The sequence below is a fragment of the Mus caroli genome, chromosome 16 (genome assembly GCF_900094665.2).
Source record: "Mus caroli chromosome 16, CAROLI_EIJ_v1.1, whole genome shotgun sequence".
Taxonomy (NCBI): domain Eukaryota; kingdom Metazoa; phylum Chordata; class Mammalia; order Rodentia; family Muridae; genus Mus; species Mus caroli.
Genome location: NC_034585.1, coordinates 42,939,110 through 42,957,230, shown reverse-complemented (window position 1 = coordinate 42,957,230; position 18,121 = coordinate 42,939,110). Strand labels below are relative to the sequence as shown.

General features: G+C 41.7%; 1 protein-coding gene across 6 annotated transcripts in view; it reads left to right on the top strand.

Annotated features, from left to right (window-relative positions):
- The window catches only part of Phldb2 (pleckstrin homology like domain family B member 2), a 211,609-nt gene that overhangs the window by 156,468 nt on the left and 37,020 nt on the right, over window positions 1-18,121 (top strand). For 5 of the 6 annotated variants that reach the window (XM_021184542.2, XM_021184540.1, XM_029470303.1 and 2 more), the window contains 3 exons: window positions 566-709; window positions 1,787-1,924; window positions 14,087-14,215. In XM_021184542.2, the coding sequence (XP_021040201.1) occupies window positions 566-709; window positions 1,787-1,924; window positions 14,087-14,215 (411 nt within the window). The remainder of the gene's footprint in view (window positions 1-565; window positions 710-1,786; window positions 1,925-14,086; window positions 14,216-18,121) is intronic. The other variant, XM_029470305.1, reaches the window with a different exon arrangement.

Sequence of the window (18,121 nt, the reverse complement as noted above, 5' to 3'; positions counted from 1 at the left end):
AAGGAAGCTGATAACATACTGAGAAATTTCTCAAAGGAAAGTGCCAAAGGTCCTGCCTTGTCTCTGGTTCCCTGGTGGTTGTGGTGGTGGTGGTGGTGGTGGTGGTGGTGGTGTGTGTGAATGTGTGTGTGTGTGCATGCGCGCGCTGAACTTTGCAACACTGGAGAAGCCACCTCATCTCTACATCCTGACATTTCCTAATCTGGACAGCCTCTTAGTTCTTTGAGCTGTAGCAACAATACAAATTTATCAATTGACGTTGGTTTGTTGGCTCCTATCTATTATGTAATTGGGTAGAACAAAGTAGTCTCGACAGAAAAACACCTATGGTAGTGCAATGAAATTGTCCCAGACATACTTTTAAAGTGCTTTTTAAACTGATTTATTTTGTTCTGCTACTTTAAAAAAAAAAGTGTCTCCTATAGCTCCTGTTGGTCCTCCCAGGCATATCTCCTGTACTCATGTGGAGGAGGAGACTAAGCTTTGAAGGTGCTCTATATAAGTCTAATAGGAAAATTCTAGAACTGAAATGTAAATGACCTGTTTCTGTTTTGCTTGAACACAGACCCCAGAGGATATAGGTGAGGAACAGAGGACTCAAGAGTTGGCTGCAATGGAAGACGCCCGGATGGTGATTCTGAACAACCTTGAGGAACTTGAGCAGAAAATCAAAGATATAAATGACCAAATGGATGAATCTTCCAGAGAGGTATAAGCTGGAAGCTCAACATCTGCTGTCTCCCATTTCTCTGGGTGTTTTTGTTGTTATTGTTATTGTTTTTGTTTGCTTGTTTGTTTGTTGTTGTTGTTGTTTTCCCATCAGCTTAAAAATATTTCTGTTCATGGTGGCATAGGCCTGAGAGGAGAATACATAAAGATCAACATAAGCAAACATTTATTCAGTGGGAATCATTTGTAGAATGCCCTGTCTTCCATTCTGTGAGTGTGTGTGTCTGTGTGTGTGTCTGTGTGTGTTTGTGTGTAATCTGATGACATAAACATATTACAGCCAGCTTTAACTTATTTATATGTAGCTAAACTTTTTTGGTTAGTATAATATGTGCTTTCTGATTGTAAATTAACCTATATTTATAAAGTGTTCCAGTTCAAATCCAACTTACATCCTCTGAGCCTTTTTACTATGAGTTGTTATAGAATCTATAAGGAGGTGATCATGTGAATTAAACACAAGGCCAACTTTCTATAGCTTTACAGAACAGCTTCACAGCCTTGCTTGTCTAATAGACGTAAAAGGTAGCATCCGTTTTAATGCTACCATCATGGAGTGGTAGAAGACACAGAATCCTGCCTGGGGTAGGGGTGGGGTCTGCATGTCAGCACTCACAGATGGTGCCAACAATCCTGAGAGTACAGTGAGGGGATTCCTCACCTGTTGTCTCCTGTACCCCCTGAAATCCTCTAGGAATGTGGGCCTCTCTAATAGGGCTAAGATGACATTTGCTCCTCAGGCTCCAGGGACAAACAAGAACTGGTTGTACCCAAGGTAGTTCATTCTTGAGCTAGAGCCTAAGCAAACAGGCAAAACATCCCTAAAGAGAAGTTACAGTAGGAAACTTTTAAGTGGCCAACCAACTAGCTTTTTAAGCCAATACATCGTAGGCTCCCTTGGCTTTCTTAGGCAGGCATTTGTAAGCCTCATGCTGGCTCCCTGAACCCTGCAATCTGGCTGCTCCGTAACAATTGATGAGAATCCGCTAAACCTGCTCTTCTGTGGGCAGTGGTTCCTGAAGGTGAGATGCTTCTGACCTTTCTTCTATGTCCTTAGTTGGATATGGAATGCGCTCTTTTGGATGGAGAACAGAAATCCGAGACGGCTGAGCTCATGAAGGAAAAGGAGATTCTAGATCATCTAAACCGGAAAATCACAGAACTAGAAAAGAACATCGTAGGCGAGAAGACCAAGGTAAACAGACCATGATAGAATATGCTTTTTAAGGGGAAATTCGGGGGTGGGGTTCCCAACTATTGGAATTTAAGTGTTAAATGAAATTGCATTGATTTGGGCTGATTGTATCATGTTCCTAATTAATGTAGCTCTAGGAAAAAAAAATCCTAAGGTCCTCTGTTGTCCCAAACAAACATAAAGACATGCCAGGAACCAGGCAGCAGATACTGAGAAATCCTGGTATCTCATAACAGTCTGGTCCTGCTTGATGACTGAGTTCTTTTTTATTCCCCCATTGGTATTTCTCCTTTTATGATTCTACTGTGTGTTTTTTTAAATTTTAGTATTTTATGATTTTTCCTGTACTGAGCATGTTTGTCACTGGTACCTTGCAGGTTGCCTTGGGCATAGTCAAACAGAGGTACCTCGTTTCTGTTGACTTTTCTGTTCACTAATAAGATGAATGGTTCCCACTCATCTCCCCCTTTTGGCCTTGCCATTGTCCCCAGTGCAAGTGCCCTGCTCTGTGAATAAAGGTGGTGGTGTTTCCAGAGGATGTCCCTACACACTGCCAAGTGATCTACAGGCCACAGGTGACACTGTGGTGAGGTCTTGTTTATGCTTTCCAGGTTACAAGTTGAATGTGAGCTGACAGCCACTAAGGAAAACACAGAACGTTGCTTCCAGTACTTAGAGTTAAAAGTGTTAGTTTGTTAGTGAGGAATTCTCCCCTCTTGGCAGTAGTATATGTTCCTTTTCCACTATGATTTAGCAGCAGCTGAACTAAGCCTAAAATTAAAAATAAAATTCCAAATCGGGCTAGCAAGAGGCAAACAAGATTTAACATATTCTTTTCCTGACTGCCTTGTCCTCTATTAGGCAGAGACAAAGAAAAAATGTTTTGATTTGAGTATGTTCTACTGCTCTTGTGTGGAAGGAATTTCGACTGCATGTGAGTTCCTTGAAAGCCTCCTATTTGTTGAGTCCCGTAAAGAAGGACAATGGATCTCATTGCCAAAGGCTGAGCCCAGAATTACGTGGTCAGAAATCCAAGCTGGTGTTCATATTCCAGTTCATTTTCTGATTTTCTGAATGTCAAAATTAAACTGTCAAGCCTCCTCATTATTGACCTTATCTATGCACCTTTAAGACCAGCCCTTGGAATTCCAAAGAACCTATTAGGGTAGTGGGCATGTTTCGCTGTATCTCACAATGAAATCAAAGGGTTAACTGTATGAGCCTAGTGTGGGGGGCTTGGGAACAGGACCAATGCTCAGCAGGTTAAAAACCCTGCTATGAAAGCCTAGCAGCCTAGAAACCAAGTGAAGAGTCAGATGTGGAGGCCTGTGTAATCCCAGCTTTCCTCTAACAAGATGGAAGGTAGAGACAGGAAGATCTCCCCAAGAAATTCTTAGGGCACCTAGCCTGCCTTATAGGACACAGTGGCAAAACAAGAGAGATCCTACTTCAAACAAAGTGAAACAAAAAGGCTAACACCTAACGTCCTCTGACCCCCACATGTGTGCCATAGCATGTAGATGCCTCCCCCAACCCCATATACACTGAAATACAGAAGTCTTGGTTAATGGCTAATCTTTTTCAGACTCTTTGTATTGAGATAACCAGAAACTTCTGTTAGTGATATCAGATATCATTGTTTGTTTGGTTTTTTGTTTGTTTGGGGTTTTTTTTTTTGTATACTTAGTATTTTACTATTTAAAAATACTAATTAAATTAAATTATACTGTAGTTCTCATACTGTAGTTTGTGCCATGGGACCTAAAAATGGGGCATCACGTTCCCTGTGAACATTGGGCTGCCCCCGTCCATGTAACTGTCTTCCCATAGACACATCTAGTGTCCTTCTCAGTTATTAGCATTAGTTTCACAAAAGTAAAGCAAGATGAGCTAATGCTAGCTCTGACTTCCCAGAGAAAGCTGCAGCGTGTTTGAGACCTAAGGTGGAAATCCTGAAGCCTTGTCAGAAAGGGGCCCGGAAGCCACCTTCATCCCTCCTGACAGGCTATTGAAGAAGCAGAGTGTAGGGTGTGGGCCAGATCCACAGCTGTTAGGGGATTAGTGGGCCATGGCAGGTGGAGTTATTGTCTCTCATCACATGGTGTGGAAAATGTCAGAAACTGGCTTTGGGTAAGGGGCTCCAAGGGCAGGGGGGTTGGAAACAAAGACTGAGCCAGATGGTGTCACTACACTACATATTCTAGACAGCCAAACTGAGAGAGTAACAACTTACCACAGCTTGGCAGAATTATCCTACTTCATAAATAACGTTCTTCGAACATTTTCTGACCCAGGAATTTCTGGCGTCTGTGTTCACATTTCTGACTCTCCCTGACCCCCCAGTCAGTCTTCTTTACCTAAGGAAAACTTCTTCCCTCCCATCAAAGGCCACCATTTGGACACCCTTCAAGTGCGGTTCCATACCACCTTCTCAAGTCTTGAGTGTTTCTGCATAAAGCTTGCCAGTTTACTGCATTTCTACTGTAAACATGCTACCTTTATTATCTCAGACTATCAACAGTTAAAATAAACAGATTCCTTCTGTCTACATCCTAAGTTTCTCAAACAGTTTTGCCAGCAGACACTGCGTCTCCAATTGCTGATTCAATGTCCTTCCCATTCCAGTTGGCTTAGTCTTCATCAAACTTCTCCTTTTAAGACTCCTAAGGAATTCAGCAGTTCCCAGCCCACTCTGTGCTTTTTCGGCCTCCTGTGGTGAGGTTCCTAAGTGGTGTTTAATACATGGAGAATTTTTCCCATGGCTTTTTTTTTCTGCCTTCTCTTGCCCTCTGCTCCTCTTTTTCTGGTGTTCTTTCTCTTTCATTGTGTCTGTATTGGGGCGGCGGGGTGGGTTATCTATGTGTGTGCACATGCGTACAGGCTCAGGTGGAGGCCAGAGGTCAACCTCAGGTTGGTCTTCAGGCACCATCTGCCTTGCTCTTCATAAATCTGTTCACACATGCGATGGCATGTGTGGAGATCAGAGAACAACTTAGAGGAGTTGATGCTTGCCTTCCATGGTGTGGATCATAGGGATCCATAGCAAGTCATCAGGCCTGGCAGAAAGTGCTCTTCCTGCTGAGCCATCACCCATCTTGCTTTTTAGAGGTTGGGTCTCTCACTGGCCTGTAATTCAACTAAGCTGGCTGGCCAATGAGCCCCAGAGATCACCTCTCCCTTCCTCCCCAAATGTGCCACCACACATGGATTTATTTTAAATGTGGATTTGGGGGATCCTTTTATTTTACTAGCAAGCACTTTGTTGACTGAGCTATTTCCTTGGCTGTCTTTCTCTTACTTGTATCTCTCTGGTATTCACCCATGATGTGAACTCAGTTCTTTTATTATCCTGGTGTTTCTTTAAAAGCCATGGCTTCAAATGACCTGGTATCCTGCTCACCCACGTGTACATCTCTTGCCTGCAACTCTTTTCTGAAGTTGTGCAACCTGCCTGACACCTCCCCACCAATATTCCGTAGTTGTTTTCAACTGAATATATCCATAATGAAACTATTGATTTCCTACTCCTTGTGGGCCACCTCTGCCTCATCTCCCCACACTTTGTCCTGAATCTAAGAACGTTCAAGTCTACCCATCTGAATGCTCCCGCAGGAACCTGGGTGCTGATTTTAACATGATCTTCACCATCACTTCATCTATGACATAGTGATTCTCTATATCCCCACTGACAACATTTTTCTTCGAATTCAACGAAATCCTTTCCTGACACTTTTTGGTTTCTGCCTCTTCCATCCATCCCCATTTACACCTTTGGTCAATTCATTTTACTTCAGCCACAGTAATTCTTTTTGAAAATAGAATCTGGGTCATAGAATTCTGTTACACAGAATTCTGTTACACAAGGACACTGGGATAGAGCGAGGGGCACATTATACACTTGTAAATGTTACTGTGAACTGTCACTCTCCTCTCCACGCCACTCACACCATTCCCACTGTGGCTTGCTCAATGTTTATTCTGAGAATCATCCTCTCTACCTTAACTACTCTCGACACAGTCCACTCTCAGCTGCCTCTTCCCCATCTTCCTTCCACACAGTCCACATCTTGTTTCTGTCCTGAAGGACACGATTTTCCTATTAGTTTATCAGAAAAGCTTTCTCGGCATTTTCAAGTCAAGAGTATATCCCTCTATTGTTCTTTTAGAACTGTTATCACCGTACTTTATTGTTGGCATCATCAGGGGTTGTTAGCTATTTGTCTCCCTCTCTGTCCAATGTGATAAAGAAAGCACTGTGACCACCTTTTATCCAGCCTGTAGTAGCTTCCAAAATATTGCCCAGGGTGTTTTGGGAGTATTGTCCTTGAACTCCCCTGCTAACAGCCAGTTCAGGCTGGGCATGACCAAAGGAAACTGAGCCAAACACCTGCTAAAGAGCTGTGTGCAGCCAAGTGTCAGGACAGCTGGGGTAGTCTGCCCAAGTGCACATGCCAGAGGCCTGGGATCACACTGCCAGCCGAGCCAGAGTGTAAGACAGAAGGAGGAAGTAGCCTTTGCCCTTTCGGATTAGGTTTCCCTCTCCACACACCTGTTACTTTGCTCAGATATAGAGTGGAGAATGAGGAAAGCCAAACCCTAAAAGACCTCCCCAGTGTGCAAGCTCTGGTACAGATTCCTAGCACATCCTGTAATTCTGCTCTACTTTCCATCTATGGGGGGGGGGGTATTTATTTATTTTTTATTAGATATTTTCTTCATTTACATTTCAAATGCTATCCCCTTTCCTAGTTTCCTCTCTGAAAATCCCCTATACCCCCTTCCCCCTGCTCCCCAACCCACCCATTCCAACTTCCTGGCCTGGAGGAGAGGCCCTTGGTCTTGCGAAGATTTATTTATTTTTATTTCCTGGGTATGTGTGTGTTTTGCCTAGTCTGTACACCATGTGTGCAAACTCTCCAAGGAGTCCAGAAGAGGGCATCAGATCCTCCGGAATTGGGGTTGCAGATGGTTAGGAGCCATTGTGTGGGTGCTGGGTATTGAACTCCGGTCCCCTGGAAGAGACAGTGCTCTTAACTGCTAAGCCATCTCTTCAGGTACCTGCCCTAGTTACTTGCAGACAAGTAAGGCCTTAGAAACACAGGAAAAGTGCTTAATATCACAATGGAGTTCAGGTCTTGATATGAAATTACTGACAGCGTTTCCTTGGTCTTTTATTTTACCTAATTTGAAGGCTAGTATTTTATATACTTATTTAAAGTTGTACATATTATGAATTGTATTTCTATGATACCACATGAAATGTCAGCTATACATGTGCTTATACATACAAAATAAAACATGGATAAGGTATTCTGTTATATATTTACTAAGCATTTTTTCTATTGGTTTTTGGTCTAGCCCTTCACTCCCCTTAAGGAACCACGGTCAATTCCATGTGAACTCTTGGGATAAAGGTCCCCTGTCTGTTGCTATTCTGGGATAGAAACCATATCACAGATTCAGTCGCTATAAATGTAGGAAAACCCTGAACAAATATGACTTCCTGACTTCCACATGAACTCAGAGGGGACGTTCATTTAGTGATGCTCTAAGAAAAAGAGCATTCGGGGGCTGGAGAGATTGTTCAGCATTTAAGAGTGCCGACTGCTCTTCTGGAGGGCCTGAGTTCAAATCCCAGTACCCACATGGTGGCTCACAACCATCCATAATGAGATCTGATGCTTTCTTCTGGTGTGTCTGGAGACAGCTATAGTGTACTTACATATAACAATAAATAAATGTAAAAAAAAAAAAACAGAAAGAAAGAAAAAGAGCATTTGCCCACTTTATATCTACTCAAGCAAAGGAGAGGGGGCTGTTTACCTTGCTGACATTGTGGAGAGCCTCCATGCGCCATAGGCCCAGGCTCCCATAATCCCTGGCTGGGTTTGGAAGGGTTGAAAAGGCTCTTGCTTTCCTTCTAGTCCCTCCCTACTTTAAAAGCAGAGCTTGATTTGGGGAGAAAGTGTGCCCAGGGACATCTGGTATATATGCTTTTCTTCTGTCTTGGTCTATTTTTGACCATATTAAAAATAGGTTTTCAGCCTCCTCTATTCTGAGATTATCTGTGCTTCATCTGTGTATCTTAGCATACAGGAAGTAAAATAGTCGATTGAACTGAAAAGCGAATGTGATATTTAAAGGAAAGGCCACACTTCCTTACTTCTGGGAAAGTTTTTTTTTTCTTCTTCTTCCTCCATCACCCAGATGGTAGTCATAAAACTCAGGTCGTCATTTGCTTAGAACATGAATCGTGTTTGTTTCTCTGCACAGATACAGTGTGGCGCTGTGGGCATCCTCAAATATACACACTGAGCAGTGTGTTGAAACTGAAGCATAGGTCACTGTCCCCAACATATACTCCTGAATGGAAGCCGAAATTCTTTTCTAAAATAAGCAAATATTTCTGCATATGAAGTGGCTACATTTTGATCCTCATTATTATCTTGCCAGAGCACTACTTCCTCCCTTCCCTTCCCTCATAGCTGGGGTTGGAGGAGGGGATGGGGGCAGGGGGAGGGTTGAGGGCATCAGCCTGGTTCACATTCCTCTCAGGTGTTAATTCCAGGGTTGAGCACATTTGCCAGGTCACATTTAGGGTGAGGAGGAATTGGCCCTTTCCTGGGGCCTCTTTCTTATGTTTCAAAGTCAGCTCCCTAGCTAAAGCAAGTCGAACTGGATCATGGGATTTGAGGATTAAACCAACTGGATGCCACATGGGACTTACTTTTTTTTTTCTAGTGTTTCTTGACTACAGCAGTCATCTGTTCAGATTTACCTAGATTTTATACACAGAGTATCCATTAACTGTGTAAATACGTGCTAGGTAAATAAATCCCACAATCCCCATGGTTTCGGGATCACAGATCTAACCCTTGCTAAATCTGAGCCAGAGTTGTATGCATCAGGATAGCCTGAGTGCCTACTCTGTGCTGTGATATGAGCTAGAGCATTGGAAAATTACAAAAGTGGATCTTCATTCTTGATACCATATCTTTTTAAGCAAGCAGAATTGGGAGAACTAGCAATTATAAGTACAGGAAACTTGGTTATGCTTGAATTTTCAGCTAAGCGGAGAACGAGTCTTTAAATCTATACCTCAGGCAAAACATGGATTGTTCTTACACAAAAATGTTAGTTACTCATTTGAAGTCAAATGGAACTGGGTGTCCTTTGTTTTACCTGGCATCTTTTCAGGATGACCTTGAAGCACCTGGTTATTGAGAGTTGCAGGTTTACTTGTGGTAAAAATGATCTTTCTCATTTACCTAGATATTTTGGGTATTGTATTAGGATTCTCTGGAGTCACAGAACATATGGAATGTCTCTATATATTAACATAATTTAATGTGATGACTTAACAACCTGCAGTCTAACTCACCCCACAATGGGCACTTGTGAAAGGAAAGTCCGAGAATCTAGTAGTTGCTTAGTCCCATGAAGCTAGTTGTTTTGGCTGGCCTTCTGTATAACTTGGAATCCTAAAGAAGTGGGTTCCAACAGATGTACTGGCAAGTGAATGCAAGCACGTGAAGAAGAGTGAGTCTTCCTCCTTCCAATGTCCTTATGTAGGCCTCCAGCAGAAGGTGTGGCCCAGATTAAAGGTGTGTATTACAACTAGATCTGGGATTTGATTTGTCCCAGGCTGACCTTGACCTCAAAGATTTGTTTGCCTCAGTCTCCTGGTTACGGCTAAAGGCATGCTTGAATTGAATACCTTGCCTGGGCCTAAGCTTTTCATAGCCACTATCCCTCAAGATCTTCATGTCAAGATCCAGGTAAGAAACCTGTGTGTTCCAGATTCAAGATCTGGATCACAGGTATCCCCTCCATTTCTGGATTGTAGTTCATTCTAAATGTAGTCAGCTTGACAACCGGGAATAGCTATCACAGGTATGCTATTAGACATTCACACAAAGTCAGCAAGTTACATTTCAGTGTCTTCCTTTAAGAATACAACGGAGAAGAGAGAAAACTTGCATGAGTCTTCTAACCAAAAGATCTAGAAAAAGAAGTACTATTATATGGATTGGTCTGGAGTTATTTAAATGAATATTGGCTACTCTTGCATATAAATTGAAATTGTTTAGGGTAAAAGTACACACTTCCTGGTCTTTGTATGATTTGAAAGCAGTCATTGGCACCTGAACTTGAACTCTGTCCTCCTCCCTGGATGTTACTGGGCTGTAGGGTCTGTCACGGTTCATCCTTTGTTTGATTCACTCAGAGCATTTCGCTTGAATGTATTTAAAAAAAATCTACAGTTGGGAACTTACTTATAATAGAGGTGTTTTTATGCTGTGAAGTTAAGACATTAGAATCAATGACTTTAGGACTTTTCTTTCTTTGTGTGGATGTCCCTTGAAAGCATGACACTCCTGTGGAGGTTGGAAGGCTTCCTTGGGTGTTTGTCCTTGTTTGAGGCAGTCTTTGTTTATTGCAGAATACACCAGGCCAACTGACCCTCCAGCTTCCCAGGCTGGTATCACAGATCCAATGCTGCCACATCAGGGTCACATGTCTGGACACTCAAACTCAAGGCCTCAAGGTTGAGTCACTTCCCCAGCCCTTGAGAACAATTTTTGATTGGTTTTTGAATTACCATCTTGTGTCATGAGAAAGATGAAATTGTAATTGTCATTGCCTCTCTTAGTCCCAGACGACTAAGCCCAGGTTCTCAACTTGACAACCTGGACGAAAGCAGAAGTGACTGAGGCAAGATTTAGAAATATGATCAGTAAATCCTCGCTGTGTTATCCCAGTGTGTAACCAGAGCAGCAAACCCCTCAGCTGAAAACATTTTTCGGTGAAAGGACAATGTCTCTCTCCAGTGCTCTTTTAATCTTTATTGAATGAATGAACAACACATCTGCAAAAAAAAAAAAAAAACAAATAGAGCCAGCTATCTGATTCTTTGAATTTCATATTCACAGATTCAGCTAGTCAAGAATCAGTGATATTTAAAACAACAACAAACGTCTGTCCTAAACACTTGTAACAATTGACATTATTTCCCTGACCAGTTCCATATAACAACTGTTTGCACATCATTTGCATTGTATTAAGTATAATAAGTAATCTAGAGGTGATTTAAGCTATGCAGAAAGATCTAGTGGTTACATGCAGATGCTACACCATTTTATATAAGGTTTGAGCATGTGTGGACTTTGTTTACCTTGTCGGTCCCAGAAGCAATCGCTTGAAGTTACTGAGGGACAATCGATCATGCCAACATTTGTACACTGATCTCTAATTTATCTGTAACTAGCTTACCATTGATTTTATGAGTAGAGAGCTTTCAGGAGATCTGTCTTAAATGTTCAAAACAGGCAGGACCTAGCAATGGGCATTGACCCAGCTGAATTTTGCCCATGCATCACCGGCAAACAAGGCAGACCTAGAACAAAGAAAGGCCCCTACAGGAGCAGTCAGCCTCTGAGGTCACATTATTCTGTTCTTGGATTTATGACCATTCTTTTGTAATTTTGGGTTTTGCTGGAGAATACTTTATCTTTATATAACTTTATTTTTAAACAGAGCAAAGTTTGTTACATTTTAAAGTCATTTAATTCTTTAAAAAATAGGTTTAAATCTTAAGAGAAACAAATCTTTTTGAAAATGTTATATTCATTTCTACTTTGGTGTTTGGGAAAATGCCCCTATGTTGATGGTCTTTAGAATAGGAGCCTTTACTTTTAAATAATTTACGTGTGAAAAGCAAGAATCATGGAACTCTGGAATACTTTGTTCCTTCCTTGTGGAAGGTGATGCCTTAGCTCTCAATAGTTTCCTGCTCTGTCAATAGAGCAGGGGAGTATTAGTTTCTTTCTGGCTCCAAGTTGTCCTACCCAGGGCTCCCAGGGAGTGATGTCACCTCTGTGATCTGTCTGAGCCCACCTGCAGCTAATCCTCTGTGCATCCTTCCCCTCTCCCTCTCGCTTCCTTTGCCCTGGCATTGGGCCCCAGTGAGCCTTTGCTCTGAGACCTAAGTGTGGTCAGAGCATTCCTGGTACACACCGTGAAGCCGCAGAAGGTTCTAATGGTGCCTGCTTGCATAATTCTTTTAACCTCGCCCTTGTACGGAATTGTGAAACGCTTCCAGCATCTCAGACTGAAGGCACTGAGTAAACATGAGGTATCTTATTTTACAAGTTGTTTGTTTGTGTTTATTGTTAACAATTTGAAATGATGAACACATAGAGTAATGATTTGGTAATGTCTTCCAGTCTGAGACCCGTTTTGGAGGGCAGTGGCTTTCCATATTACCTAATAGCTCATCTCTCTTTTTGACCAGAATAACTTTATTGTGTAGTTCTTGCCCCTTTAGTATTTAATTATGATGTATAGTCTTTATTTTATTTTATTTTATTTTTATAATTTTCTGTCTAGAACTAGAGTTGCTGTTAAGTCTAATGACCTGGTATTTAGAAATAGAACTCTTTTTTGGATACGCTTATTTTGCTGTGTCACTGTCTTTGATCCACAGGAAATAACACTCTCTTAGTCAGAAATCAGCAAGTGTGTGTATTGCTGTTTATATTAAGGGACCGATATGGGTTCTGAAAGGAGTGACTAACCCAGCAGACTTGGCGCATTCTGCTCTCTGTGAGCAGTTTCTCTGTTAGTTGTGTACTGATTTTCTCTAGTCATACAGTGAGCAAATGAACTGGGGAAACTTGGGAGAATTGTCTTGTACATTGTTAATGCTGTTGTAGAATTATTCTAGGTTGGTAAATGAGGCAGGCTTCTCAACTTTGTGACTACTGGGTTCAGTTATTTGGAGGAAAATAAAATGCATTCGTAAAATACCTTTGAAATTTAAAATCACTTAAAAAATGGAGACTTTCCTCAACCTAGGTGGGTGCTAATGCCACACCGTCTTAGATTTGAACAATAACATCTTTTTCATGAATCTACATATGTGTTTATGCCGGAAATCATGACTGTTTGTATAAAAAAATTACAAAAAAAGACAATCTCACAGGACTGTTTGAAATCTTCATCTTCTTAAAAGGATCTTTTGTGACTGAAGAGGCACACATAAGTCCTTTAACTTACTGATGAGGGTAAATCTCAGTGGATTTGTTTACACTGAGAGTTAAGTAGGAAAGATTCTTGCCTAAACTTCCCTTCAAATGGTGTTAAATTCAACAGGGGCTCTGTGGGCCCATACTGTCACTGCATGTAGTAGTTACCAGTTATATCAAATAGAATGAGTCACTTCCCTCTTTTCTCTGCTGGATTTTGGGGTCTATCCTTCATTTCCCATGGTCAGTCCCTTCCTTCCTTCCTTCCTTCCTTCCTTCCTTCCTTCCTTCCTTCCTTCCTTCCTTCCCTCTTTCATCCTTCCTTCCTTCCTTTTTTCCTTCCTTCTTTCCTTTTTTCCTGTTTATCTTTTCCAGGGAGAGGTGTCATTGTAAGGAAACTTGTGTCTGCAGGGTCAGTGTCTAAGCATTGTCTCCAAACTACCTGACTCTACTCTGTTGAAGCTTGAATCAGCCTGGCAATCATCTCTTCTCTCTCTCTCTCTCTCTCTCTCTCTCTCTCTCTCTCTCTCTCTCTCTCTCTCCCCCCCCGCCTCCCCTACCCTCTGTATCTGAGTTAGATTTTATCCATGGATTTTCTCATTTCATCTCTGAGTTTTCCCCATTGCTAGAACCATTTCAGAGGGAGAAAAAGTCGGCCAGGAGCAAGCCTAGAGCACCTCTGGCTGGAGAACAGAAAGTTCCCGAAGCAATCTAGTGAAGGCTCTGGCAGTTTGGATCAAGAGGGTACTTAAAGGCACAGCTCCCCTGCTTTATCCAGTTTTCAGACAAAGGACTCTTGGCCCAGAAAGCATATGATGTAGCTGGCATCCTCGTGGGCCATGGAGCAGTGCTGCTCATTCTTTGCACACACACCCCAGACCCCTGCCCCATATGTGGTAGCAGGAGAGAGTGAAGAAATAATGGCAGGTGTCCATACCTGGTAAGGAGGCTGTCTGGAGAAGGCAGGATCTTCCATTCTGTTCTTATCTCTTGGCCCTAACCACTAACAAGCTATGTTTGTTCATTCCTAGTGTTTGCTTGTGCCTGTTTGTTACCACCGGGGATGCCCGCTAGCACCTGCCTGGGGTATGAAGGTTAATACCCACCCTTCTCTTTTCTGATCTCTGAACTTCAGGAGAAGGTAAAGCTTGATGCTGAGAGGGAAAAGCTAGAGAGGCTTCAGGAGCTGTACTCCGAGCAGAAGACCCAGCTGGACAATTGTCCTGAGTCCATGAGGGAGCAGTTACAGCAACAACTCAAGAGGGTCAGTAGCAAACAGGAACGCACTGCTGGTTTGTTTTGTTCTTTGATATTAAGTTCCGCTTATCTGTGACTTACTGCTTAACAGAGCATACGTTTGCCTAAGATCTAATTTTTAGAACCTTAAAAAACATAGATATGCATGCTAACAAATATATATGATTCTCTGTTAATTGGTTGAAAAATTCCTTGTTAGGACGGTCTCTAGTTCATAATACAAAAATGTTTCTGGAGCCACCAAGATTGTAGCTTTTAAATCAACTGACATCTTCTGCTACTGTATCGTGAGTATTGTTTATCTTTGAATGTCTTTCCTCTTAGCTTGATTTTGTGCTCTTGTTTAAGCATTACCCTATTCCGTTTGTACCACCGTGCCTCAGCTATTGACTCTTTTCTTCCTGCTGTTTAGAGACATTGAAATTATTAGCATGACGGCAACAGTAAAACAGCAAATCAAAGATGTGAAGTATTACAGATGCCTTCTAGATCTTCTCATACAGATACCTTTTTTTTTTCTTGGTTTTTTGGAGACAGAGTTTCTCTGAATAGCCCTGGCTGTCCTGGAACTCACTCTGTAGACCAGGCTGGCCTTGAACTCAAAAATCCACCTGCCTCTGTCTCTCAAGTGTTGGGATTAAAGGTGTGCACCACCACTACCTGGCTTCATACAAATATCTTAACTTTAAAAAGGATCCTGGAGCATGGACCTGCTAGTTCAGTGTTACCAGTTCATTCTCCTATTCCCTAATGCTGGCAAGGTCTAACAGAGCCATGCTGGTTACTTTTCAGTAAGTGGATGACTTCACAAGCGCTGGCAGAGCCACATATTATTTAATAGTATCTTGACAACTGGGTCATCTCTGAACCAGCAGCCCAAATCAACCATGATCCCTGGGAAATAAGCATTAACAGCCCTGCACCTCTCAAGGAATCCCAGGAAGAGTGATTAGTCTTAAGTGAGTAACAATTTATGATTTCACAGGAGTAGACAGACAAGAAGGCGTCTTTCATTCAAGCTTGGCTTGTACTTTGTAAGAATGAGCAAGTAGAAAATTCAGTTATGATAGCACTCTTGAAAAGAATTTCGATGACCTTTATTACAAAAATATTTGCTATCTCTGAAAACGTTGCTAGGCAACGAGAAGTTGCAGTTAAACACCATTTGATGGATTTCAGAGGTGGAAAGAATCTTAAGAAGCAAGGCATGGCGCCATATACCTGGAACCCTAGAGGCCAGCCTGGTCTTGCTAGTGAGTTCCACCCAGCCAGCGTTGCATGGCAAGACCTTGTTTCAAACAAACAAATATTAAAAAGTATCAATGCAAACAAGTTAAGCTACAGCATGACCAGCATCACTTATTTCTTACAATATTATTTAAAGAATGTTTTTTGCAAGCTATCTTTCCCCTTCACTTATTTTATTCTGTGTGACTGATCTCACTGCCAAGAAAAAAAAACTACTGGTCCCCTTCTCTCACACTTCTCTGGAAACTTGGTGATAAAAATAATCCCAAAGAGACTAATATTTGTGAAATTATTTTAGTTTGTAATTATGTTTTATGCCAGATCACACAAGAGATGGGCATACTGGACTTTATATTCATTTCTTGTGTTGTTTCCTATTTATCAATAATTATTAAGCTCTATGTTCATGATTTTTGTCTAGGTCCATAGCATACTTATATATTTCATTCTCCTGTTCCTCTAATAGTTCATGAATCTATGTTCTTTGTAAGCCTTGCTTCAAGATTCGATTAGGGATGCGAGATTGTTAATATCACTAATTACTGTTGGCATCATCTGATTCTTTAAGATGACTCTTAAATCTATATATGTGTAAAAATCTTCTCAAAGGAAGAAAGGAAGCAGTACAAACAGTGGCTCCATCAACTACAAACAGACTCCTTCCTCATCCTCTCCTGAGGGAAAATTCTGACCATAGGCCCTGTCATTAGCTCGTGCTCACCTCCTAGTGAGAGATCCCATGACCCTGTCCCCTTGATGTCTGTGTAACTCCTCACCAGTCTCTTGACTTAACCTCTCACCTCACAGGAAGTTTGTTCATATTCAGAACTTCCTGTGTTGTCACAACACATCTCACTTTAGACTGCAGGAGCTTCCCGGAGGCGGAAGACTAAAGTCATAGTCTAGTTTATTACAAGTAGTTCCACTACATGGCGTGCCACATGAGATTAAAAAGGAAATAGATAGGATGAGCATCATCTTAGTGCACTGCTTTGAAAGGCACTGAATTATCTTGGTCTAGCAACTTGTGCATATGGGATACCTAAATCACTGCCTTAGAGACAGAGGAAACACGCAGATGATAACATGTTCAGTACTGCCTAGTGTTTAGTTCTGAGAAGCTTGCCAGGCCTGAGCAGTTCTCAGTGAAGAAGACAAAACTGGGATTAAGAGTGCTTTTTATTTGCCAGGATAGTTTCTGCTGTGAAAGTGACTGAGGCAGACACCTAAATGGGGCAGTATCCCGATGCTGTTTATTGTAACTGTTCCTCTAGATCAGTGGTTTTTCAACCTGTGGGTCATGGCCCCTTGCGGTCACTTATCAGATATTGATATTATGATTCAGAACCGTAGCACCATTGCAGTTATGAAGGAGCCACAAAAATAATTTTATGGCTGGGGCTCACCACAAGATGAGGAACTGTATAAAGGGGTTACAGCATTAGGAAGCTTGAGAACCACAACTCTAGATTGCTGATTTGGGTTTTCTGGCTTTAAAAATATTCTATGCGGTGACACCTAAATCTGGGAGTCTCCACATCCATCATTGGCTCTAAAATCCATTTTTCCCATAGTCTAAGAAGAGATGTTCAGCTTATGTGGACCCCACTGTCTTTCTATGTCACAGGAAAGTCTACACACTTCCCTCTTTCCATATTGCAAACGACTGAGGAATGTTTGCCTCTACTGCATGATATGGAGAGAGGTTTACACACTTCATACCTCATCTCAGTTTGCCTTCAGAGCTGGGCTTAACCCATCATGAGATTGTTTCTACAACCATGCCCAGCCATACCACATCTGTTTTCCTCTTTCTCTCTCTCTCTCTCTCTCTCTCTCTCTCTCTCTATTGGGCAATGAAAGCCTAAATATCTGCCTTATAAAATCTCAAAAAAAAAAAAAATCCACAAAAAAGAAAAAAAAAAAACCAAACAAACAAAAACAAAATGGCCCAACTCTATCTCTTTTAAGTGTGACTTTTTTTAAAAAATTATTTATGGTTATGACTTTTTATTCATTCACTTAATGTCCTGCTCACTGACCCCTCCCAATAACACAGCCCACAATCCTTACCTCTTTCTCCCTCCTCTTCTCCTTTGAGCAAGTGGGGGCCTCTTTAGGTATCCCCCAACCCTGGCACATCAAATCTCTGTGACACTAGGCACATCCTCTCCCACTGGGGCCAGACAAGGCAGCCCAGCTAGAAGAACATATTTTACTAGGCCCAATACTACTCCCATTTTACAAAAACTGGAATGTCAAATTAGATTTTGTCACGCCTGCAAGCCATTGAACTGTCTTGTGACCGTGATGCTTCACTCTGTCATGCTGTGCAAGTCTTATGAGTGAAATTTTTGTTACAATAGTATGCGTACTTTTAAAATTGTCCATGTAAATCTACATGAAAATTATTGGATAATACACTTTAAAAAGAGAGAAGGGCGTCTATGGTTCTCATATCTCCAAAATAATTTATAAATAAAACACAAATCAGAAGGGGGGGGGAAGGAAGGCAGGAAGGAAGGCAGGCAGGAAGGCAGGAAAGGAAGAAAGAAAGAAAGAAAGAAAGAAAGAAAGAAAGAAAGAAAGAAAGAAAGAAAGAAAGAAAGAAAGAAAGAAAGAAAGGAAGGAAGGCAGGCAGGCAGGCAGGCAGGCAGGCAGGCAG